Source organism: Myotis lucifugus, unplaced genomic scaffold (assembly GCF_000147115.1).
Source record: "Myotis lucifugus unplaced genomic scaffold, Myoluc2.0 scaffold_227, whole genome shotgun sequence".
NCBI classification, from domain to species: domain Eukaryota; kingdom Metazoa; phylum Chordata; class Mammalia; order Chiroptera; family Vespertilionidae; genus Myotis; species Myotis lucifugus.
This window is the reverse complement of record NW_005871275.1, coordinates 1,082,314-1,108,447: the sequence shown is the minus strand read 5'-3', so window position 1 is coordinate 1,108,447 and position 26,134 is coordinate 1,082,314. Positions and strand designations below refer to the sequence as shown.

General features: G+C 44.1%; 2 protein-coding genes across 2 annotated transcripts in view; both read left to right on the top strand.

Annotated features, from left to right (window-relative positions):
- Positions 1 to 7,724, top strand: part of FLT3 (fms related tyrosine kinase 3) — an 85,594-nt gene extending 77,870 nt beyond the window's left edge. Inside the window, exons 23-25 of the mRNA XM_014463908.2 lie at positions 128 to 227; positions 699 to 804; positions 7,277 to 7,724. Of these exons, the coding sequence (XP_014319394.2) occupies positions 128 to 227; positions 699 to 804; positions 7,277 to 7,399 (329 nt within the window). The 3' untranslated portion in view covers positions 7,400 to 7,724. The remainder of the gene's footprint in view (positions 1 to 127; positions 228 to 698; positions 805 to 7,276) is intronic.
- An 8,720-nt stretch (positions 7,725 to 16,444) lies between these two features.
- On the top strand, positions 16,445 to 25,394 carry URAD (ureidoimidazoline (2-oxo-4-hydroxy-4-carboxy-5-) decarboxylase). The gene is given in 4 exon segments (XM_006098270.2): positions 16,445 to 16,619; positions 25,046 to 25,134; positions 25,136 to 25,183; positions 25,185 to 25,394. Coding segments are annotated over 4 exon segments (522 nt in total).
- The last annotated feature ends 740 nt before the right edge of the window (positions 25,395 to 26,134 follow it).

The following is a 26,134-nucleotide window of genomic DNA, read 5'->3' as shown; positions in this document are numbered from 1 at the left end:
GGAAAGGAAAGGGAAAGGAAAGAAGGAAAGGGAAGGGAAAGGAAAGGAAAGGAAAGAAAGGAAAGGAAAGGAAAGGAAAAGAAATGAAGAATGAATAAATGTTTCTAATCCCCAATGTTTCCCTTAGGTGTCAACCCTTACCCTGGCATTCCAGTTGATGCGAACTTCTATAAACTCATTCAGAGTGGATTTAAAATGGACCAGCCATTTTATGCTACAGAAGAAATGTGAGTTCACACAGACTGTGAAGTGGCTGTAATTAGAAATGCTTAGTCTGTCTAGTTCCCAGTTCATGACAAGATAAGTAAAACTCCTTAATGCAAACCTCATGTGATTCCTCTTTAGAAAAGAAAACTCCCCCGTTGTGTTTGGGGGGTTTCTGAACAAAACCGAACCTTTCCTGCCCTAAGGTACTCTCACTTCTGGGTTTCAGTTCCTTTGCTTGAGGGATCCTGAGTGATAAGACTCCATCTCCTGACTTGTGGTCCACATCATATTTTTTAAAATGCATTTCTGTCCATCATCAAATTTGTCCTTTCTGATATGAGTTCAAAATCCAGTCAAGTACTTGCCACAAAACAAACATGCCACAAACACGCAGCTCCCTGGCCATCGGTGGTACTTCATTATGTAAAAAATTATCCCTTTTTCTCCATTCAGATTTCCTCATCTTGCTCCTTGTTCTGTTTCTTTTACAGATACTTTATAATGCAATCCTGCTGGGCTTTCGACTCCAGGAAACGGCCATCCTTCTCTAACCTGACTTCATGTTTGGGATGTCAGCTGGCAGACGCGGAGGAAGCGGTATGTGGCGGCACGGCACTTTCTCAAGCGGGACCTTATATAAAAGGGCACTGAGAACACTCGCTGCGGGTTTCCTGAGAACCCACGGCACCAAGTCGCCTTCCTCACCCCAAGTTGTCGTGGTTGCCCTTTAAAAGCTGTGTGGAGTGATACACGTGAATCTAATATAAACTGTAATGGAAAAGTTTTACAAAAAGTTAAATTTAATTAAAAAAAGAAAAAGGTAGTATGGGTGAGACATACTTATTAATAAGGGATTTTTTTTGGGGGGGGGAGTTTTTTCTGAAAATTTCAGCCATTTGATTAAGGAATTAAATGCTTTTAAGTGTCCAGTGCAGAGGACTAGACAACTAAATAAAATTTAATCCCTGACCTTCCTTTCCTGATTCAACATGGAGCTTTGTACAATGCCATCACGTAACATAGTAGAGTGGAAAGAACATTGACCTGATGCTGTGAGTGACTGATACCAGCTCTACTACTCTGCTCCCTAAGAGTTGTGTGAATTATAGCAAATCACTTTATTTCTCTGGGCCTTAGTTTTCTCACATGTAGAATGGGTTGCTAAGCTAAATGATCCTTGAACTTTGGGAACATGGAATTACTTTGATGATTCTTTGCCTCATCAGTACCACCTGGTGTAGCAAAAGGAGCCATCCCCTAGGTGAAGTGAACAAAAGATTCACCTTGAACTCCCCATACCTAGGTTTAAATCTTGGCTCCATAATTTGCTTTTTATATGACTTAAGTCACTTAGCTTTTTCTGGGGTCTGTTTCCTTATCTGAAGTATGGGATTAATAAACCTTACTTCACATAATTTTAAGGAGTAATTAAGAAGACATATGTGTCTGGCCAGTGTGGCTCAGTGGTTGAGCATTGACCTATGAACCAGGAGGTCACTGTTTGATTCCTGGTCAGGGCACACACCCAGGTTTCAGGTTTGATACCCAGTAGGGGCATGTGCAGGGGGCTGCCGATCAATGATTCGCTCTATCTCTCCCTCTCCCTTTCTCTCTGAAATCAATAAAAATATTTTTAAAACTTATTTTTTTAAAAAAGATGACATATGTGAAAAGTCTTAACACATAGCAGGCACCTAGTAGTTAATAAATGTTAGTTAAATATGAATCTCATTCTTTAAATGCATTATCTGTCCTCTGTTTTGAAATTATTCAGAGTCCATTTTCAATTCTGTGGTCTCTCTAGAGGCCTATGTAGATAGTGAGTGTCCTCTCCTCCTGCTATGATTTTTAAAAAATCGCGTATAGAAACGAAGTTATTGTCAGGAAATTAGGTCAAAAAGGTTGTGAGAGATAAAAAGCCCCCAAGGAACTATAGCTACTGAACAGATTACCTGTAAGCAGTTAATGACACCGTGAAATAAGTTGAAAGGAGAGTTATAGAGAGAAACAAGAAATGAGCTGTTGGAGTAAAGAAAAGGGGTTGAATGATTTTTACTTGTTGGGAAGTTCGGTGCAGGTTTACAGAGCTGGTTTTTGAGCTGTGCTGTGAAGAATGTGTAGTATTTTGGCTAATGGGGAATGGAGGGTTAGTCGTGTGTACCATGCTAGCTGAGTAATATAAAGGGTCAAAGTTGAGAAATTAGAGTGGGAAATAAATGGTTGTGACTACATTATAGGGTGAGTGGGGGGAAATGGAGGAAACGAGACTGTGAAGGTGGTGAGTATAACCAGGTGGGAGGGGCCACTGCTAATGAAGAACCGCTTGGCTTTGGTCAGGATCACCTTGGTCGTGGTGTGCGGTTCTCCTTTCATGCCCCCCCCACCCCCACCCCACGCACACACAGGATGTCCAGATTCCCTTCCTTCTGTTCAGGGGGCATCAGGAATGGAATAGCAAGCTTTCCATAGATCAGGGGTGGGGAACATCCGGCCCTCGGGCCAAATAAGGCCCCCCAAATAATTTGGTCTGGCCCTGCTAAGGCATTAGGGTGAGTATATTAAATGTTTGACCAATATAGCAGGCTAATTTTTAAGTTGATAATTTTGTATGGCCCTCGAATGATGTTATAAATACCCAAATGGCCCTTGGCAGGAGAAAGGTTCCCCACCCTTGCTATAGATGATGCTTCAGCTGAGGGTATCCATGCTCAAAGACAGTGCTCCAACTTTCCCCCCAATTTCTTCAGCTCTCTCCCTGACCCTCTGTGATGAAAAGTTGTTTTCTTACCAATATCTCAGCAGTAGCTTCTTTAGGTAAATTAGGAAAAGGCGCCCCCTATGGGTGGGATGAATCCCCAAAAGAAGTCCCTGACTCCTGGCTGGCGTACCCAGTCTAGACTCCTGGAGAGCAGAGCACATATGGGTTTCAGTCCCCACTTGCTCACTTGGCTGGGCACCTTTGAGCAAGGTGTAATCTGCACAACCATATCAGGCAGCTCTGCCCACTGTGAGCAAACTCTGTCCCTCCTCTGCTACCACTCCATCTTTTCACAACTAGGCACAATCACGTCCAGGCTCTTGAATGGGAAAACAGACCTGGCCAGCATACTTTGCTTGGGGTCACCTCTTCTGGAATGCATGTGAATGGTTTTTGTAGAATCTCTGTTTCTGCTTTATCATGGATAGGGAAAGAAAGTGCCCTCCGAGAACAAGTGCAAAGGGAGGGAAACGCATAGAAAAAATGTAGGCTAATACTTTTAGATATAACCCAACCCCAATAGTGTAGAGTTAGGGCAGGGAGATCATTGAATAACCTACTAAAGTGTTATTTAAAGAGCGGTGAACCATTGAAGATTTTAGAGCTGACAAACATGCTTCAATATTTGTCTTAAAGACCCAGATCACTATGTATGGTGACAGATGTTAATTAGAATTATGTGATGATCATTTTGTAATATAGACAAATTTTGAATCACTTTGTTATATACCTGAAACTAATATAGTATTATAGTGAATTATTCCTCAATTAATATAAAAAGTGAGCCAGATCAAATATTCTCTTCTCTACAAAGATTCCCCTAACTTCTCTAGTCAATTTTCAGGCTCCTTCTTTCAGACTCTATAACTTTTTAAAAATATATATACTTTGATTTTTTTTACAGAGAGGAAGGGAGAGGGATAGAGAGTTAGAAACATCGATGAGAAAGAAACATCGATCAGCTGCCTCCTGCATACCCCCTACTGGGAATGTGCCCGCAACCAAGGTACATGCCCTTGACCGGAATTGAACCTGGGACCCTTCAGTCTGCAGGCTGACACTCTATCCACTGAGCCAAACCAGCTAGGGTTCTATAACACTTTTTATATGAGATGCAAATCATATTATATGATAACTTTGTTTTGTGGGCCTGTCTTTCTCATCCCTGGACTTGATGTATGAGGACAAGGCTGGTGCTGCTCATCTTTATATCACCTCATCTTTGAGTCCCCTAGACAGGAGACAATAGCTGTCACTAAATAAATGAACAAATGTGGGTTGAGGCCACGTCTGTGCTGTTCACCATTGTATATCCAGCTGCTAGCATAATGTTTAGTATATAGAAGTTGGACGTAAATATTTCTAGAAGGAAAGAAAGGAATCATAAAAATAAATTAGGGAAAACAAAGGCAAACGAGTGAGAGTAAGTATATCAGTTAAGAGGTGAGTGCAGCCCTGGCCAGTGTGGCTCAGTTGGTTGAATGTCATCCCATGCACCAAAAGGTTGTGGGTTTGATGCATGAGGGAGGCAGCTGGTTGATATTTCTCACTCACATCAATCTTTTTCTCTCTCCCTCTCCCTTCCTCTCTCTCTAAAATTAAAAAAAAAAAACACAACATAATAAAAATAAAGAGGTGCCCAGCCAGTATGTCTCAGTGATTGAGTGTTGACCTGTGAACCAGGAGGTCACGGTTCAATTCCCTGTCAGGGCACATGCCTGGGTTGTAGGCTTGATTCCCGGTGTGGGGCGTGTAGGAGACAGCCAATCAATGATTCTCTCTCATCATTGATGTTTCTATCTCTCCCTCTTCCTTTCCTCTCTGATATCAATAGAAATATATTTAAAAAATAAAAAATAAAGAGGTGAGTGCAACATGTAGGTGAGTGAGTACAAATGAGGGAGCAAACTAGGGCAGTGGCTGTGGGGCTTGAACTCACATCATCTCTTCTCTCATATCAGCCCTCATAGATGACAAGAAATACGCAAATGTATACTTTAAAAGAAGTGAGGCATAATTGTGTTTAAAACAAGGAGATCCTTGTGGACCAGAAACTGGAAAATCCCTGAGACAATGCAAGCAGTTAAGATTGAATTGAAGAGGGAAAACCCACAACAGAAGGTGCTTTGAAAGAACAAGGAAAAGTGCTTTCATAAAAGGGTAGGAAGAGATCTAATGGGATTCTGCAGAAGTTCTGCATTGGGAGCAGCCACACTGTTAAATATATGTAAGAATAAAATGGGTGTGAAAAATGAAAATATAACCACTGGTGAAATAGAAATCTACTATATAACCTCAGGTCCAATGTGGAGGAAATCAAGGACCATAGAAAACCTGATCAACCCAAAAACTGAGGGAGAAAGAACAAAGAGACTAATAGATATAGGAAAAACAAAATGGCAAGAACTAGTAAGTCCACTTAAGAAAGAGAACTTTAAAATAAATAAAATTATTATCAGACAGGCCACTAAACTCAGTGCAGTGGAATGAGAAATTACCAATAGCAACCCGAAAAGCCCCAAAGGCATATATTAGAAATTACAAATCAAGTCTTTGATTAAAAAGGAGGAGGAGAAAAAGGGGAAAGAGGAAAAAGAAATAAAAATGGACACTGCATATTTAAACTTGTGGGAGCTAGCTAAAATTTTAACTTAAATTCATTTATTAGAAAATAAAAAAGGAGTTAAAATAAATGGCTGTATTTTCAACGGAAGAAGCTTACAAAAACATGAAGAATAAGGAGGAGGAAAAGAAAGAAGAGAATAAACAAAGCAGAAGGAGGGAATTAATAAAGACAGAATTAATTAAAACTGAGAACAGCATTAAAAACAAAATAATAGGTGATTAGAAAAACCAAAAGTTGTTTTTTGAACTAATAATAATAATATAATAGCTAACATTTTTGAATATTTACCACACACTCTACTAATATATTACCTATAATAACTCATGTAATTCTCATGTCAATCTTATGAGGTGGGTTCTAGTATTACCTCTTTAGCAACAAGTAAAAGTACAGAGAGGTGAAGTCATTTATTCAAGGTAACACGGTACACATCATACTTAGGATTTGAATACAGCAGTCTGGCTCTAGTTTACACTGTACACTAATAAAGCATTCAAATACACCACTAAGCATGTTAAACATAAAGAAATAGTTATGGAAAAGGGAAAACACAAATAACATTCAGAATGAAAAGGAGAACATAACTATGTATAGAAAAAACCATTTTTTAAAGTTTAAGAAAATCTTATGTACTTCTTTATATTGAAAACACTTGACACATTTGAAAACCTAGGGTTTAAAATTTTTATAAGGAGAATGTACTCATGTATTATTGTACAATTAAAAGTTCATTTAAAAGTCACTTAAAGAAATGGAAAGGAAGACATTAAAAGAAGTGATATAATCAGAACTAGACCCAGTAACTGGTTGGCTGTAGGTATAGGGAGAGCTTGAGGAGGTAGTTCTGAAATTTCTAGATGGTGGGACTGGATGAATGTCAGTGTGTTAAGTGAAATTGTAAATGCGGGAAGAAGAGAAGATTTAGATGTAAAACATAATGAATTCAGGTTTAGAAATGTTGAATTTGAAGTATTATTGGTATTTTTGTCACAGTCTTCGTTAGATGGTTAGAAATTCAGTGCCAGAGATATACATTTGCTTCAGCAAGTCCAATAGGTCATCACCAACTGCTATGTTCACTTCACAAAAAAGATGTATTGCCCTAGCCAGCATGGCTCACTGGTTGATCATCAACCTATGAACCAGGAGGTCTTGGTTCGATTCCTGGCCAGGGCACATGCCCAGGTTGTGAGCTCAATCCCCAGGGTAGGCCGTGCAGGAGGCAGCCCATCAATGGTTCTCTCTCATCATTGATATTTCTTTTTCTCCCTCTTCCTTTCTCTCTGAAGTCAATAAAAATGTATTTTAAAAATAAAATAAATAAAAAATGTTTTAGAAAAGTCACTAAACTCCCAAGTGAGAAATCAAGAATCAATTCCCTATATTAATTGCATAATGAACAGTTGTCTTTTTTGTGGACTTTTTCTTTTGTGGTTTTTCTGCATGGCTTTAGGATTTCTAGATGAAGATTTTATATCTAAAAGTAGAAACAATAATGAAATAAAATATTTGACTATGACTTGATTTCTCCATTAACAGACGGCACAAAATTGCTTTATCAACTAATATGTAGAATAGCCTCTAAAGCCTATGCATAGTATAAGTAAGTAATAATTTGCAATATAGTCACATGACATGTAAGTGTGAACCAGATGGTGAGTGTTCTGTCTCTTTCCCATATTCAGATGTATCAGAACATGGACGACCATGTTTCTAAACATCCTTCCGGCTACCAAAACAGGCAACCTTACAGCAGAGAGACGGGCACAGGGCTGCCCTCTCCGCAGGATCACGCTGAAGACTCGTAGAGAAACAATTTAGTCTTAAGAACTCCTATCCCCCTCACCTTCAACTGGTTATCGATTACCAAAACAAGATTAACTTCATCACTAAAAGAAAATGTATTCTCAGCTGCTGCTTTGCTGGACTTTTCTCTAGAAGCTCTCTATATCTGCTGTTGTTTTCAAAGGAACTTTTGTAAAATTGAATTTGCACAAGGCAGGAAGAGCTGAAAATTAACTTCATTGGAGCATCTACCTACATCCAAAGGCCTTCTCAGGCTGGCTTGAGTGAAAGTTGTGTACCTAAGTATAGTATATTCTTGTAAATACATAAAACAAAAAAATTTTGCTGAGGAGAAGCTGATATCATTTTTTAAATCTATGTTTTAAGATAATATGTAACTTTTTCAGCTATTTAGTGATATATTTTATGAATGGAAATAAAATTTCTACTATAGAAATGTTTGTTATTGAATTATTTGCACGGTATATTTGGGGCAAGACTTACCTGGAGTTCATGAGCCTACGGAAATTGTGTGTGTGTGATGTTTTGTTTGTGTGTGATGTTTTGTTTGCGCATGTGTGGGTTTTCTGCTACTGAGAAGGCCCATTCTTTCTTCAGATTCTTTAAGGGACCCCTGACTCCTGCCCCCTGACTAGGAGAAGAAGAGCTGATGTTGGACGTCTGCTGTCTTCTCTGTAGCACTCTTGATGCAGTCCCCTTCGTCCTTTGGAGCTTAGCACCCTCTATCCTACAGGCTTATAGACTTGGACTTGTCCTCCTCCTTATATGCCCAGTGTAACCTTTTCTTTCTTCTTCTTGGCCTCCCTTTAAGTATAGTGGCTCCAAATAAGAGCTCCCCACCACTTTTTAGCCGTGCGATGTTAGGCAAACAACTTCTTCAGGCCCCAGTTTCCTCTTCTGGAAAATGGATAATAATGGCATCTATCTTACAGGGCTGTTGTAAGAATTAAGTGAATTACATAAATCTTATATGTATGTTATAAATATATACATATGTTACATAAACATATAAATCATTTAGGAAGATGCTTGGCCCATAGATATTATCTCATATTGTCATTTGTGCTTTCTTTGCTGGTTTTAATCCTTTGCTGTAGACCAGACCTCATAAACTCAGATTACACTAATTTCTTTCTTGTTTATAATTGACTAGAGGCACAGCGCACGAAACCGTGCGTGAGTAGAGTCCCTAGGCCTAGCCTGCGATCAGGGCCATGTCCCCGCCCCTCCGTGATGCTCCCTGCTCCGTGATGCTTGCCTCCGCAGCCCCACAAAGCTCCATGACGCTCACTGCTCACTGCAGCTCAACAGCCCCCAGTCCCAGCCCCCCTCCCATCCCTCCCCCCCCACCCGTTCGCCATGCTGCGATTGGAGCCTGCGGGACAGGAGTGGTGGGGAGGGACAGAGAGGTGGTCAATGCACCTCATGGCGACTGGTCGAGCGGTTGTTCTGGTCGTTCTGCTTATGGTCCCGGCCTTTTATTATATAGGATTGATTTTTGAGAGAGAGAGGAAGGGGGTTGGGGGCAGGGAGAAAGAGAAACATCAACTTGTTGTTCCACTTATTTATGCATTCATTGGTTGATTCTTGTATGTGCCCTGACTGGGGATCGCACCCACAACCTTGGTGTATCTGGACCATGCTCTAACCAACTGAGCTACCTGGCCAGGGCTGGATTACACTAATTCCTTCTTCACCTAACTGCTCCTATTCTCTCCACCACCCAGTGTTTTCCCTGAGCCATTGACAGATTCATTTTCCCAAAGTATCTATCTAGATCAGTGATGGCGAACCTATGACACGCGTGTCAGAGGTGACACGCGAACTCATTTTTTTGGTTGATTTTTCTTTGTTAAATGGCATTTAAATATATAAAATAAATATCAAAAATATAAGTCTTTGTTTTACTATGGTTGCAAATATCAAAAAATTTCTATATGTGACACGGCACCAGAGTTCAGTTAGGGTTTTCAAAATGCTGACACGCCGAGCTCAAAAGGTTCGTCATCACTGCTCTAGATAGTATCTGCATCTATCACTTCTGGGCTGGAGAGCTTGCAGTGGCTCCCGTGGCCATCTGCTGAAGTCAAATTCCCAGCATGCAGGTCCTTGCGGCTGGTTCACTGCATTTCTTGTACTAGGTAACATCCGCTCTGTCTAGCCAGGAACTCCCGCCCCTGATCAGTGGACGTCTTAGGCATTCTCATCTTTTTTTTTTTTTCTTTCCCTCGCCCTCCGTCTGCCTGGGACGCCAACTCCCGTTTCCTCTCCCTATTTAAGCTGTTGCTTCGTAACCAGCCTGGCACTGTCTTCTGCTCGGATTTTCCTCAGCTCTGATCGCTTCCCCCACTGAAATCTTGGATGGGCTTCATGTCTGTCTCATCTGGTTGGCTCTGAACATAGTGTCTACCTATCTTACGTGATGATTTATTTTCTTAAGTAAACATCCTTTCTTTTTACTTGGATTTTAAACAAGTTAGAAAGTAGATATGATTTGTGCCAAGTTGTGCGCCACTCTTCTATTCAAATGTACAGTCAGGACACAATAGTATATGTACTCAATTAGTTCTTACCGACTCAAAGCATAAAATATGCTTGATGTTAAAAATTCAAGTAACTTTATGTTTTTACTTAGAGTAATAAGTGAAATTTCCCCTTTGTGCACCCAAATCCCAAAATGCTTCTTCAGGGGAACCACTGTTAAAAAAATTTCAGGTATATTTTCTCCACCTTGTTGTTTAAAGATATTTACATCACTCACAGGTACTTACACACAAGCACACATGCAGAGTTCTTTGATTTTTATATAAATGGAATTACCCTAGCCACACTATCAAACAGGCTTTTTGTTTTTCACAAGGGGTCAGTATTTTCCCAACTACGTAGTTTATGTACTAAGCACCCGGTAGGAATGTGCTCCCTATTGTGGGGACTTTAGTCAGGGGGCTTTCCCTTCCAGCCAAGGAGGCCCTTGACTCAAGGTAGGGGAGTAAACATCCTCTCTTGTTGTGGAACTTTGTACCTTGATTGGATTCAGGCAAGAATGAAAACAGGAGTTGGAGCTTATCATTCACACAGTACCAGTCTCTGTACTTCCCACTCCTAGATCTCTGAAGCTGCGCCGGTCCCTCTTCTTGCCCAAGCCTGGATCTCCGGCTGTCCTCGCAGAGGCAGTCTGCCCCTGTTGCATACAACCTGAGCACCTTGGTGCAAACACCCGCACTGGCTCGGTCTCCTTGGCTGAACGGAGGGTTTCATCTGCTTTACCTTCTCTAGAAAGTCCTCTCTGTTTTGTTTGGTCTTTCTAGCTTCGAGCGCCATACTGATTTATCTTCACTGGTATATTCTTCTATCATCTTGATAGGAGTTGAGAGAGTGGAATCACAGGCATTCGGTAAGCTTGTCCAAAGCTGCTGGTGATTAGAGGGAGGAAAATAACAGTGAGTTAACATTTATAGGGATATTCTCCTTTTCCTTCTGCCAGGGTGATTTTAGTCAGGACACACACACATTCTGAACCTGGTGCACTGTGGAGGGAGCCAAATGAACACATTTATACATGGGATGGTCTACCCAGCACACCCCTTGTTGTTGCAGTGTTAAAGGCTCCAAAGAATTTGATTTTCTTGAAAATGAATATTCTCTTGTTCATGAACTTTATAAAAATGGCACCATACTCTATGTAGACTTCCAGATCTGGCTTTATTAAAAAAAAAATCAACATTATGCTTCTAAGATTCACTCATGGTGTTACATGGACCTAGGGTTCTTTCATCTCACTGTTGTACTATGTGAACACAATATCACCACTATTTAGTCACTGTCACACTGATGACATGTGAAGTGTTCTGGATTGGGTGGGGTAATGGGTTCACAGGTATTCATTATATGACATTTGTTATACCAAATATGATATTTAAAAGGCAGCATTCTCTGAAGAGGGATGACACTTACAATGAAATTAGATTTTATTAAACCCAGCTCTTACAACAGAGTGGGTTTTAGTTTAGGACTCGCTATGTCCCTGAAAACGCTACACAGTTTCAGAACACAACTTACAATCACTGATGTTAGAGACCTGTTGCTGCTACTGCTTGGACAGCCCCTTCGGTCAGGCCTTTGCAGTTGTCTCACCAGTAGGTGGCGCCCTAGGACTACTGGTTTTTAACGAACCCCAGCCATCAGGCCTGACTTCATTACTACACCTTACACCTGAAAAGGCACACTTTAAGCAGAATTAAAGAAAAGTTCAGTCAGTTGATTAGAAAGGAAAACAACCCTCTGTAGACATAACTTCAATCCATTTATTCCGCATTCGATTGTTTATTGACTATGGTAACAACTGTGCATTTTATGTGTATTATTTACCACATTCCTGACATTTACTGAGCAGCCTAATGTCAGATTCTGTTATAGGATCTGGTCTTTACCACTCTGTTCTGGAGTGCATTCATCTACACATGGAATTGACTTTTGAACTTCTTGGACCACCTTCTGTGCTGTGTTGTCTGAACCTGGACTGGCTTCCTATATTGAAATAAGAAGTCTATTTCCTGGAGATATTTTTGGAGTAAGAAAAACACCCAGGGCTGTTTGGCCTGCAGCAGGAAGATGTCCTGGGTGACCTCTTATCACAGTTCCAACCCTTCAATTATTCACCTTCCTTTCTGTCCCTCCTTCCCCCACCACTGCCACTTGTGTTTCTTCCTGGTCTTCCTTCTGTCTCCTTCTTTCATGAAGGACTTTCTTAGTAACAGATTCATCTGACCTTCTCTATCATTCCCACTATCGTTTTTGTTGAAAATATGTTTCTTCCTATGCCACAGTCACCATCAGCAACAACAACAACAAAAAAGGTGAGGGGAGATTTCACCTAAAAAACTACATCTTTTTAGCTCCTAGGGGAGCAAACATGTATTAAATTCCAAATTATCTTAATGAGGCAGAAAAGGCTATGATAATTTTTTGTGGTAAAATATACATAAAATAAAACTTCTCATTTTAACCATTTTTAAGTGCACGGCTCTGTACACTTAATTACATACATGTTGTTGTGCAACCAGCACCACCATGCATCCTCAGAACTTTTCCATCTTTCCAAACTGAAACTCTGCCCGCATTAAACACCAATTCCCCATTCATTCTTCCTCGGGCCCTGACACCCATCATTTTACTTTCTGCTTTTATGCAGTAGACTACTTTAGGTATCTCATATAAGTGGAACATACAGCATTTGTCTTTTTGTAACTGGCTTATTTCACCTAACATAATGTCTTCAAGTTTATATTGGCATTTATTGATTCATGTGTCCTAGAGCTGTGCTAATGACTTGATATGTGTTGTTTCATTTAACAAATTGTGAAGTAAGACCTTGTTCTGTAGTCATTTAACAGACAGTGAAACCAAGGCTTAAGAAGGTTAGACTCATGGAAGTACTAAGTGCAGGCCTGGGTTGGAGCCCACCCTGCCTGTCTCCTCACAGCCACACAGCCACACAGCCTCTGAGCTCCTTCCGGAAGTCCTTCGTCTTGCTTTGGCTCAGTCCTCAGCCAATGAAAATGGTCTGGTAACAGCAAGATTATAGGATTTCCAGCTTCCTATTTGCCTCAGATCATGAATGTATATGTAGGAAAGCAAGCTGCCTTTCTGGCATCTTACTGAGAAAACACTCCTGCATCAAGCTCCATGCACAAAAAGTTAATAGCTATAGTTGAATGGAGCAGAGACATGAAATGTTTCAACTAAGAAATGGAGAAAAAGTTTAACTGTCTATTTAAGAACTTTTCTCTAGCCCTGGGCAGAGAGCTCAGTTGGTTAGAGCATTGTCTCTTTGCACCAAGGTTTCTGTTTTGATCCCTGGTCAGGGCACATGAAGGAACCAACAAATGAACGAATGAATGTGTGGCACAGAAAACTGGTGATTCTCTCTCTTTCAAAAAGAATCAATAAATAAAATATTAAAAAAGAAATATTCTCCATGTACTGCTAAAAGTCTCTTAAAAGAAAAATTATAATAAAGTCAACTATAATATTTTCAGCAATCAGAACATAAGAATCATATCTTGTATGGCTAAACACAAATTATGAGGCTAATTATATATAAGTTAACTTTAAAAAACTAGCTTTTGATATATAATTCATATAGCATACAAGTCAGCTATTTCTAGTGTATAATTCAATAACTTAGCTTTTTGCTTGGATAAAAATTGCCTTACCTCTGACCACCTTACATTACTTTGATTGCTTTGATTGGTAAGAGTCAAACAGGGTAAGTTAAGCCTCAGAGAGCTCTGTGGCATGAGCTGCCATATTAGTTTCATATGAATAATTTGTTTTTTGTCAGTGTTGTTTCTATATCCATGACTATTTAATTCCTTAATCTTAGTGTCTTAAAGGTTCATGTGTTGTAGATTATTTGGAATTCCATTATTATATGATAGAACAAAATAAAAGGAGGTTGGGAGAGGGGAAGTTAGGGGACTGTGTGAAAAGGTGAAGGGATTAAGCAAAAAACAAACAACAAACAAAAACCCCTCATAGCCCTGGCTGGTTTGGCTCAGTGGATAGAGTGTCGGCCTGCGGACTGAAGGGTCACAGGTTTGATTCTGGTCAAGGGCACATGTCCCAGTTTTGGTTTTGGGCTTGATCCCCCAGTGGGAGGTGTGCAGGAGGCAGCCAATCAATGATTACCTCTCATCATTGATGTTTCTATCTCTCCCTCTCCCTTCTTCTCTGAAATCAATAAAAATATTTTTTAAAAAACCCCTCATAAACACAGGATGGTGATTACTAGAGGAAAAGGTTGGTGGGGGAGGTAGAAAAGGGTAAAGGGGGGGGGATGGTGATGGAAGGAGACTTGACTTGGGGTGGTGAACACACAATACAATATACAGATGATGTATTATAGAAGTATAACATAATTTTATTGACCAATGTCACCCCAATTCATTCAATACATTTATTTTAAATAAAAGGCGGTTAGCTTTCCAGTCTGCACCAGAAATGCAGTGACATCAGTAGACAGCCCTTCCTACCAGGCGTATCAGCATTTCCTGGAGCCCAAGCATATTCTACTTACAAATGCAGATGTCTATCGCCTGCTGCTCTTGGAGGAGCTGACCCGTCCGCCCCGGGCTCCACGCCCCAGGCAGGAGTTGCTGGGAGGGTGGGGAGACCCTCCGCGTGCAGAGATAAGAGAAGGAATGGAGAGGGGCCAGGCAAAAAGGGTGGGGGCAAAAGCAATGGAGCCAGGTCCCCCTTCTTCCTCAGCTTCTGCTCCATCTTCTTTCCCGGTCACCCAGAGCCTAGAGTAAGGCTGGGGGCCTGGACAGGCAGTAGTGTGGGCCCTAGACAGTATCACCTTCCCTTTCCCCGCAGCGTGCCCTGGCATTGCAGGTGCTGCACAGGTCAGCTCTGGAATGAACCGAGGCCCAGGGCGGTGGCGGCGGCAGAAGGGGACAATATGGATACGGGGCTGTTAACTGGGTCTGTGCCAAAACCTCGGGGCAAGGAAAAGACTATGTGACTCTGGAGGCAAAAGGAAAAAGAAAGAAAATTCTGAGGTTGGTCCAACAAAGAGATTGTAATAGGACATGTTGCATTAGCCAACACCTAGGTAGTGCTATGCAAAGGAGTGTTTTAAGCACCTTGGTATGTTTATTTACTTAATGTTGCAAAAATTCTATTAGGTAAATACTATTATGATCTTTATTTTACAGACAAAGAAACTAAGATACAGAAAAGTGCAATGACTTGCCAAATGTCAGATGGTGGGGGCAGAGCAGATCAGAACTCCCCTGGGTCCATGCTCTCCACCCAGCCACAGGCTGGCAGCAGCAGGCGCTCTGCGGGATGCCGTGTGTTCCACACGTGCATAGGGTTGTGACAGGTAGTGTTAATATTCTATAGCTTCCTTCACACTGAAGGCAAGATCGGTAAATGTGGTACTTCTGGCACCAAATTTTCCCCTTTGCAAAACAAATTTCATCAGTTTCTTTTCAAGGGATGAGGTCTCTGTCCATTCTTCATCATGGCTTTGGCCCAGGTAGTCAGGGTGAGTCCTGGCCTGGGACATCTACAGAGTTAGGACAAAATCTGTAGCTGCTGACAGATTGTCACAGACCACAGTAGAGGCAGGGCACTACTGTCACCTGCACCTTACAGGCCACAGGGACAAATGTGATTTCTTGTTAACACGGTTGCTCTTTCTTTGAATTTGATTCAGATGGCAGCAAATGTGTAGCAGGATTGAGCCTGCAACCAAGGTACATGCCCTTGACCGGAATGGAACCTGCGACCCTTCAGTCTGCGGGCCGATGCTCCAACCACTGAGCCAAACTGGCTAGGCTGCGTTTTAATTCTAACGGGAAATTGCGATATCTTTATTTTTAAAATCTGACTTCTCCTTTTCTTTGACTTCATCTTCCAAAGTATTTTTGTTTTCAGTATCTGTGAAAGATATGAGGGTGAAAACTAATCTATGTGGTTATTTGGTCAACTGAGTCACCCCACAGGATTCATTGGCAGCCCACCGCAGGCACGGTTCTAGGTCCCCTGTTTAATGAGCATTTACTACGTACCTATTGTGTTAAGCATTTGAGATACAGAGAAACAATAAAATATACTACCTGTCCTCCACAGCAGCAACAATAGGTGGGAAATCAAATTCCAAGGGGGTTGACGTGTGACCTGTCTTCGAGGTTCTCAGGGAAAACTTCCTTGGGATAATGTTGACATTAAAATGTTAATGACACCGAAACTGTATGAGAGTGAATGCTGAGAGTGAAATACGGCCCCTCCTGCCTTTGACGGGAACAGTTTGATTGAAAATGTTTGCCACACAGATCTTCACTCCCTGGATTAGAACCCTTAGCCTGTGTTTGCTCATTACACAAGTCCTCTGGGTCGGCTTCTCCCCAGGCATTGAAAACATGCCAACCTGGTGTCGCATGAAAAACAAGCTGTGTGTTCAGCAACTGCAACCTGGTGAGCGGAGTCACGATCACCCACTCCGCCAGCGGGGAGCCAGCGTCCCGCTGCCTGCAGCGATGGACATGGAGAAGGTCAACTCCATGGACTTCGGAGAATTTGTGGATGTGTTTGGGAATGTCATTGAGAGATGTCCTCTGATTGCAGCTGCTGTTTGGTCCCAGCGCCCGTTCTCTGACTTGGAAGATTTGGAAAAGCACTTCTCTGCCTTTATTGATGCGCTGCCACAGTCAGGTAAGGCTTCACAGTCTGCGGGATTCTCCACAAGGGGTTTCAACTATTCTTAGCAAAACATGGTTAGATCTGTTTAGTTGGTTATAATTGATATATTTATTTAGCTAATTTTATTGTAAGGGTCACTACGTTTCCTTAAAATTAGAAAATGGGAGTCAAACACTTGCAAGGTGTTAGGCCAAAAGTCAAATGAAAGAATGTATGTTGGCTCGGGTAAAGTGGCTGTTAAATATTAAAGCTCTGAGGTCATGAGGAAGAGGATGGGCCTCACAGAGGCTCGGAGGCCGAAGGTCAGGCTGCGGGCCTACCCTCTCTCAGCTGAATGTGTTCGCTCCGGGAATGTCCTGTATGCAGGGAGAAGACAGGTCGATATCAGAATATCTCAGGAGCCCAGGGGAAAGAGCAAACGGCTGACATTTTTATCAGAAAGGGCCAGTTTGGACTGGATTGCTGAGGAAAGTAAACTCATTCAGATCAGCTTCTCCCGGAGGGAAGTAAAGGAGGAAAGACAAAAATCTGAATGAATTCCTCGGGAGAAAGGGAAAGAATTTGTTGATTTCTGCTGGGTAGGGAGAGAAAAGGAGGCACTTCAGGATGTCGGGTTAACTGCTGAGGTTTAGGCAAACCCCGAGTGACAGCCTCACAGGGAGTTAGAAGCCAAGGAGGCCGTCTCGATGCCCTTCAGGGAGGCCTGGGACTGGTGAGCATAGGCATCGGGGCCGCACCTGGGCGTTCATGTCACCCCCAGCGCCAGTTCTGCCTTCCAAAGTGGCCCCCGAGGCACTCGCATTCCACGCAGGGCTCCACGCCAGCGAGCCGGGTTCCTACCCAGGTAAAGTTTGAGAATAGGTGGAGATAGTTTTGGCCCCAAGACCTCTAATCATTCGCTTTACCAGATAAAACTGCATGCCCAGGAGCTGAAGGGAGGGGAGGGGGACAGGGCTGCCTTCACAGGGGCCCTTCCACAGAGATCTGGGCAGGGAGGCAGAACTCATGCTCTCCTCTCTTCCACCACGAGGCCAACACACAGAGTCTTGCCTGTCTGTCCAGGGCTTTGACATCTGGGTAATTTCCCATTGTCAGCTGAACAGCTCCCAAGTAAGAAACTCATTTTAATTCAGTTTAAGCACATCCAGGAAGAGTGGAGGACAGTGTTACAAAATCAAACTGGCCGAAATGTGGGGGCCATGTTGAGACCCATTTCTCAGGGCCTCCCCAAAGCTGAGCTCCTCCCTCTGCCACTGGGCTCAGGCCTTAGGGGAGCTGATGGACACTGGAGCCTTGTGACTGATGGCCCCCAGGAGCAGCCGGCCCAGGGCCTGCAGAGCAAGCTGGAAAAAGCAAGGGGCCTTGGGAGCCCATGTTCAAAATGTCTGGCAGGAAAATGGACAAGGCCAAATGCAAGTCTTCTAAGCCAGAAGGGAAATGATTTTTAAAGGGTGTGAATGCCTTAGGAATGACTTTTTTTCTATCAGGAAAAGAAAAAGAAAAAAAGGAAGAAAAATCCCATGACCTGTCTCAATACCCACAGAGGTGGTAGGGTTGGGGAATGAATGTATTGAGAGAGAAAGCTATGATGGCATAAATAATTGCAATCTATTATTCACTGGCTTCAACAGTGATTCAACATTTGTTTGGAGTTTGCTCTGTACCAGGAGCTTAGATAATGCAATAAAAATTCCCCCATTTCTGTCTTCTTTCCCACCAGCAGTCACCCCAACCAGCTTGACCAGAAGCTCTAGTTAAGGTTAGTTATGTCTAGTTAAGGTATCTCTCTGCTGGTGGAGCCTGCTTCTCAGCCCTAGCCTGGTGTCCACGCTTCTCTGGGACAGGCAGCTGGCAGCAGAGCCTCAATGCAGTCTGGGTGGCTGCTGCATATCTAATCACCTTAATGACATCCGAGAGGTGGTATTAGCAAAGTAATAATAATAACCATAGTTAAAAGGTATTCAACCCTTACTATCAGTGTGTTTCAGGCACTTTTCCAAACACTTAGCATTTGTTAACTCATTTGACCCTCATACTAATCATATAAAACAAGTATTACCGTTATTGTCCCCATTTTAAAGAGGAGAAAGCTGAAATGAGGAGAGACTAAGTAACTTGATCAAGGATACATAGCTAGAAAGTGGCAGAACTGGTGTCCAAACCCTGACAGTCAACCCAGCAGCCTTAGAAGGATTTTCCAGAGAATCAGAAACAAAGTCTAGAAACAGTTTCTAGGAGTTTTATTCATTTGTTTGCTAATGTGTTCAATTAACATAAATGCTTGATGTCACAGATCCCGTTTTATTTAAATAATCAAATAAAATGGGATTTACTGCATAGTCAAGTTTTATTCCTTGAATAGTAAGGAACGAACTGGGTGCACGTCTTTATATCCTAAAACTAAAAGGTTGTTTAATATTTTTTTCCTCACCCAAGGATATGCTTTTTATTGATTTTAGAGAGAGGAAGGGGGAAAGGGAGAGAAACATCAAGCATTTCCCTCCTACATGCCCAGCAACTGGGCATTGAACCTGCAACCTGGGTATGTGTGCCCTGACAGGGAATTGAATCCACCCCCTTTTGGTGGACAGGACTATGCTCCAACCAGCTGGGCCACACCGGCCAGCACTAAAAGGGACTTTAAAGAGATGTGCAGGCTGTGGTGATCTTCCTAGTCAGACATTTGTTTTTAATGATCTAAGAAAATTCTCCCATTAGCAGGAAACTGAAAATCCTGTTTCTTGAGTAAACAAACCAAAGTTGACAATCCATAAAGATCATTAGCCAGTAGGTGGCAGTCCAGGATTAATATTTGGCTCCAGCAATAATTGGGTAAGTATCCTTTCAAGCCAACCTCTGGATTTCCAGGAGAGGGGAATAGCAATAGTAAAGGGAAGAAGGTTGAAACACACACACACTCTCACACACATGGCCAATAATGAACCAGTTCACTATTGATTTGTGTTAAAAATCAAAGAGCAATAAAACAGTTATAATAGAGTTAATCGTGCTTCTCTGTGGAATTTCAGAATTGAAATTTGGCATAATTCATTATTTAATACTCACTTCAAAACATAGTTTTTGAATTAGTAGAACTACATACTAACAAATCCCTTGAATGTAGGCTATAAGGTAGATGTAACTATTAAAGAGATGAGATTGTCAAAAAATATATTTTAAAAACTCTTTCCCAAGAGTGAAGTATTGGTCAATAAGTACTTATAGAGTGGCCCTGACTGGTTAGTTCAGTTGGTTAGAGTGTCATCCTGATATGCCAAGGTTATGGGTTCGATTCCCGGTCAGGGCACATATAAGAATCAACTAATGAATGCACAAATAAGAGGAACAACGATCAATGTTTTTCTCTCCTCCCTCTCCCTTCCTTCCTCTATCGTTCTCTAAAATCAATGAATAAGGCCTAGCCAGTTTGGCTCAATGGATAGAGTGTCAGCCTGTGGACCAAAGGGTCCCAGATTCTATTCCAGTCAAGGGCACATACCTTGGTTGCAGGCTCTTCTCTGGCACAGGGCCTGGACAGGGCTCATGCAGGAGGCAACCAATCGATGTGTTTCTTTCACATCGATGTTTCTCTCTATCTTTCCTTCTCTCTTCTACTCTCCCTAAAAAATCAATGGAAGCCCTGGCCCGGTTTGGCTCAGTGGATAGAGCGTCGGCCTGCAGACTGAAGGGTCCCAGGTTCGATTCCGATCAAGGGCATGTACCTTGGTTGCGGGCACATCCCCAGTGGGGCGTGTGCAGGAGGCGGCTGGTTGATGTTTCTCTCTCATCGATGTTTCTAGCTCTCTATCCCTTCCCTTTCCTCTCTGTAAAAAATCAATAAATATATTAAAAAAATTTTTTTTAAAAAATCAATGGAAAAATATCCTCAGGTGAGGATACACACACACACACACACACACACACACACTAAAATCAATGAATAAAAAGTAAAAAAGTGGGAATAGGAACAGTGTCCAAGACAAGTCCCTGCCTCAATGAGTTTACATTCTAGTGAAGAGAGACAGAATTAACATCCTATATAATAAAAGCCTAATATGCTAAGTGTCTGAACGTTTGACCAGTTGCTATGATACACACTGACCATCAGGGGGAAGACACTCCTACCAGTAGGTTAGCTAGCTGCTGGGGTCCAGCCTACTGGGACTGGGTGAGATGGGCCGGACATGCCCTGGAGCTCTCCTATGGTCCCTCCCCAGCCTCTAAAACATTTCTTCTAATTAATTTCCTTTCAATGTGCATGAATCCATGCACCAGGCCTCTAGTAATAAATAAGATCATATCAGATTATAAAACTTATTAGAAAATATGTACCATTGTAGAAAATACATAATAAAAGAGCTCTTTCTTAAGAAATTATATTTGAGTTTAAAACCAAAAGATGAGAAGGAAGTAGTCAAATATCTAGGAGATCACTTTAAGAAAAAGAACCTGAGACTTTTGACACTTGGTGGGTACAGAAAGACCAAGGTGATTGAAGAATAGTGAGAAGTGGAGGAATATGAGGAAAGAGAGGTCAGGTGGAGGGACTGCTATAGTAATAAAAGTGAGAGGTGATGGTTCTTTGGATGAGGACTAAAGGAGGGGAGATGGAGATGTATGGCTGGATTCTCAAAATAGATTTTAGAATTAGAGCCAACAGGTGTTTTGGATTTGTTGGGGAAAGGCAGGTCAAAAACTAAGAGAAATTAAGGATAACTCCTAAGTTTTTAGTCTGAACAACATGGTGGGTGGTGGCACTGTTTTCTACAATGAAGAAGACTTAAGAATTGAGAGCACAGGAGTGAGAATGGGAGTTTGTTAAGTCTGAGATGTCTGATAATCACCTGGATAAAAATACAGTGTGTTGAGGTGAACCATAACAAAGGTACTAGATCTGGGTGTCATCAAAGACTTGATGGCATTTCAAGCCATGGGACTAGATGAGAACGCTTAGTGAATCATTGTAAATATAGAAGGGAGAAGATGTGAGTCCTGGGTACTTCAGTGTTAGTAATCTGGCAGAGCAAGAACCACTGGTGAAAGTAGGCTAGTGATAGTTATCTTTCCAGAAGGAGAGAGGGCCAACCCTGGGAAATACTCCCAAAGAGGTTTCAGGAAAAGAGGACAGCACTGGTCATGGGCTTGGGCAAGATGTCCATCATCTGTGCCCTTAATGAATGCAGCCTGGTGGGTGGGTGGTAAAGTGAACCTGGAATGAGAGGTGAAGAAGTGGAGATACTACATAGAAAGCTCCTTTGAGTTGTTGTAAAAAGGAGCAGAGGCACAGGGAGAATCTGGAGGACATCAGGGACTCAATAAAGGGATTTAATTTTGTTTACAGGACATGTGATTCTAAGGCATGTCTGTGTGTTGATGATAAGGCAGCGAGTTGAAGGAATAGAAATTGATGTTTGAAATGGCAGTCTTTGAGATGGACAGTGGGCTGGCTTCAAGAACACCACTGGAGAGGTTGATCTTCAACAGAAAGAACAGATGATCCATTGTACCAAGAGGGAGCACACACTAGTTGGCACAGATGTAGGAAGACAGGTAGATTGGAAAGGAGTTTTAAGCCAATTGCCTGCTCTTCAGTGGCCACTGTTGCCTGCCCTGTCTCCCCCTATTGGGACAAAGTGCCAGCTCTTCGTTCCAATAGGAATTCTTAAGATTTCATGACTTGTGGCAGCAGCAACAATACATATCCACACCGACATCTCTACATGTGACATGCCAGTGGCATAGGCAGTAGGTCTAAGATTTTGGAAAAGACTAAAGAGCAGGCAGCATTGAAATGGCCCTGAGAACCACTTTGGCATTCCAGGTGGGAGGACCTGCAGGACTGAGGCAGGGAGGTGGAAAGTACCAGCCCCGCTGGGGTTTAATGCCAGGGCTGGGCGTTCTTACAGGGTGCAACATTGGAAAGGGTACCGAAGCTTTGGGACAAGCCAGGGGTCTGGGTCAGAGCCATCTTGGGCAGCAGTAAAGGGCTCAGTGGTTTGGGGCAATAAAAACAAGACTGGACATCAGTTTCTATTTCTTGCAGCTAAGGTGTTCGTGTATGTAAGTTCCAGTTTATTTTTTAGTCTCTTTTCTTCTTCCCTTTGCTCTGCCCCTTTACTCAGCCTCCTTTCTCTCGCCCTGCAAACAGTGGAAAGAGAACACATGCTTAATTCTAGGCAAACATTAACCCCAGGTGATATTTTTGAGAGAGAAGACAAACCCAGGGGAATGAGAAGAGAGGAGCAAGGGCAGAAGGAAAGAGGCATGTGGGTGTGTGCGGGACAGTGAGGGGAGTCCCTTGGGGGAGGAGTAAGGGGAGAGGCCCTGCCCCCACACCAGGGCCCCCTACTGTCCCCAAGCTTGAGCTGGGCTGGGCCTGGGAGGGTAAGAAATAGGGGGAAGGGAAGCTGAGAGACCTGGGGTCAGGTGAGAGGACTAGAGATCAGTCCCCTCTACTGGAGGCTGCTTTGAAAATCTGAATATGCAAGGAGGGAATATGGGGTGGGTCCTGCCAGGTGGGAACAGTTCCCCCCACCCCAGCCTAGTCCTCTGAGGGTCCTGGGGCTGGGTGAATGCACAGCGGATCCAGCAGCTGCGTGGCACAGCCAGCCCTGACTCGGGTAGGAGGCCAGCAGGTAGGGAATTTAACATGTACATTTTCACACCACCTGGATGGGTGGGATGCAGGAAGCGGGAAAGAACCACCTCCTGTTTGCAGGACCTAAGGGACAGAGCCCTTGAGAGTGGTGGTACAGAGGTGGGATTATTGGTGACTTGGGTTTCGTTTTAAACTCCCCTTAACCTTGTAGAGGCAGCTAGTGCCTCCAAAATGTCCCATGATTTGGAGTTCAGGTGTCATCAGCTACTGGCTAAGTGACCTTGGGGAGGTCACCTAACCCTTTCTGGGCCTCCATTGAATCCTCTCTTAAATGCAGATGTTCCCCCACAGTTCTCCCCACCACTCAGGACTGGTGTAATCTGGCATTCAATGGCGTAATCACAATCATTCTTCAGTTGGGCAGAAATTATAAAATTTGAGTAAAGGGATGTTTACATCACAATGAAGAAGGGTTTTAAAATGTTTATTTATTGATTGACTTAGAGAGAGAGAGAGAGAGAGAGAGAGAGAGATTGTTCCAGTTAGGTTTGCATTCATTGGTTGATTCTTGTATGTGCCCTGACCGGCCTCAGAGTCTGGGGATAGTGCTCTAACCAGCTGAGCTACTCGGCCAGGATGAGGGAGGGTTTCTATGACCCCCCTTTCCAAAAGAACCCCCTGCCCGTTCCTAGCACCAGAGCCAATGCTTCCAGCTGCACCTCAGTCAGTTAGTTTCCTGTGTCGAGAATAGTGGCAGTTGGATGTTTGCTGGCATTGGGCACTGTGTTTTAGTCAGATGAGTTGTCTCTAATCCTGACAACTACTCAGCAAATTTGATGGCATTACCTTCATGGTACAGATCACCGCTTCCTCTCATCATATTGGAAACGCACCCAGCCTTGAGGGTTCCAGTCTCTCAGGAGAGCTAAGTAGACAGACTGGCCAGGGCTCAGGAAAACCCCCGTATTAGGATTTAAACGCCTAGGAATCACACGGGAGTGGGGGGTGAGGGAGAGAGATCTCATTTGCGGCCTAGGTGATTATGAGAAGCGGTCTCTCAAGAAAACCTTGTACTCTGCAGTGTATTTGGGATCTACTGTTGGAAAAGGAGAATGAACCTCAGACAGGGCGGATGGTGAATGGGTGCTGTTTTTCTAAAAGGAGGAAAGCTGCTTTCATTCAAAGGGCTGTGGAATTCCGGCTGGAAATTTATTTTTTCCAGTTAATCATCTGCAGGGCTCGCTGGATGCCTGATTCCAGAAGGGCCACGAAATCCTGGGCATTTATTTGCCACGCCCCGTGGGTGTTACCCCTGGGGACCCTCACCGTCCTCCTTCGTAAGAGAACGAACCCCCTTCCTCGGCCTTAGCAGGAAGTCCTCAGGCCCTTCGCCCCGCCCTCTTCCACATCAAAGCCCCCCTGAGAGCAAAGGACTTTGAAAAGATACGAAATGCTCGGGCTTCTTATCGCGCCCCTGCTCCCTCCCGAGCAAGTCGTAAATTCCGAGTCTCAGCGGCCTCACCTCCTCCACTCTTCTTGCCCCAAGGTCTCAAAGGACAAATTTGTCGCTTCCCGCCCGGCTCCCGGGCCCTGGCCGAGGCTAAAAGAAGCGGGGACGGAGGGGCGCCAGATTCGGGACCTGTTTGTGGGGCTAATGGCGCTGGGCGCCCCCGCTTCCTGCGGGGACACTCCTTTTTTGCCCCCTCATCCCCTCCCTGGGAACCTCCGACTCCCTCCCGAAGCCTTCTGCGGGGGCGGGGGGGGGGCCGGCGGTGGTCTCGTTCGCGCGGTCGGCCCCTTTGCTAACCCCGCCCCGCCGCGGGGCTGTGCTTCTCCGCAGGCCAGGAGGGCGTCCTGCGCTGCCACCCGGACCTGGCGGGCCGCGAGCTGCAGCGGGGCACGCTCACGGCCGAGTCGCAGCGAGAGCAGAGGCGGCGCGGGCCTGACGAGCCTGGGCGCGGAGGAGCGGCTCCGGCTGGGCTGAGCTCAACGCCCAGTACCGAGCGCGCTTCGGCTTCCCCTTCGTGCTCGCCGCGCGCCTCAGCGACCGGGAGGCCGTGCTCCGCGAGCTGGCGCGCCGGCTGCACCGCCCGCCCGCGCTGGAGCTGCGCACCGCCCTGGGCGAGGTGAAGAAGATCGGCCGCCTGCGGCTCGCCGACCTGGTCGGCGCCGACCCCTCGCGGCTGTAGCGCCCGGCGCGGGACGCGCGGGGACCGCGACCCTGCAGGGTGCGCCCCCCGCGGGAGGCTGACGCGGGCCCCGACCCGAGTCTACACGCGCGCACAAAGGAGAGGAGAATGGAGGCGATCACACGAATAATGAGCCCTTTTGTTCACCCCACCAGCACACTCGCACGCTTTGCCAAAATGTCTATGTAGTATCGTGCCTTGTCCCATTCATCTACCTTTGCAGCCCGTTGACACCACCAGCTTTTGTGGTTTCCAAAGCGCTATCCAGCTTTGGCGACCCACCCTCTCCTGCTAAGCGGAGTTGCCAAGCAAAACTGACGGAAAAGGAATCTTTTATTTTATAGCGGTTTCTCTCTTTGTTCTTCTCTCACTGCACTTGCCGCACAGACATTTACCTGTGGGTGGAAGCGGCAGTCTCTCTCTAGGGCACCTACTCGGTCTTCGGCGCCAGGGACGTGGCGAGTGGGGACGGTGGGCAGGAGAGCCCGCGCTGGGCAGCGCTGGGAAGGCGCCCGGTGGGGCAAGCGGAGTGGCGGGCGGCTGAAGTCTCGCTCGGAAGAGACGGGTGGGAGTGGGGCGGCTCCAAGCTGGGCAGCCCTGTAGGTCAGGGGTGGGCGGCTTGCCATCTCTCTCGAAGGTGGGCTCCTCAGAACTTCAGCCTGCCTAGGAGACACAGTCATTTTTTAAAATTAACAATAAAAATCAATAATTTAATGACACTTTTCGAACAGAGCTGGATA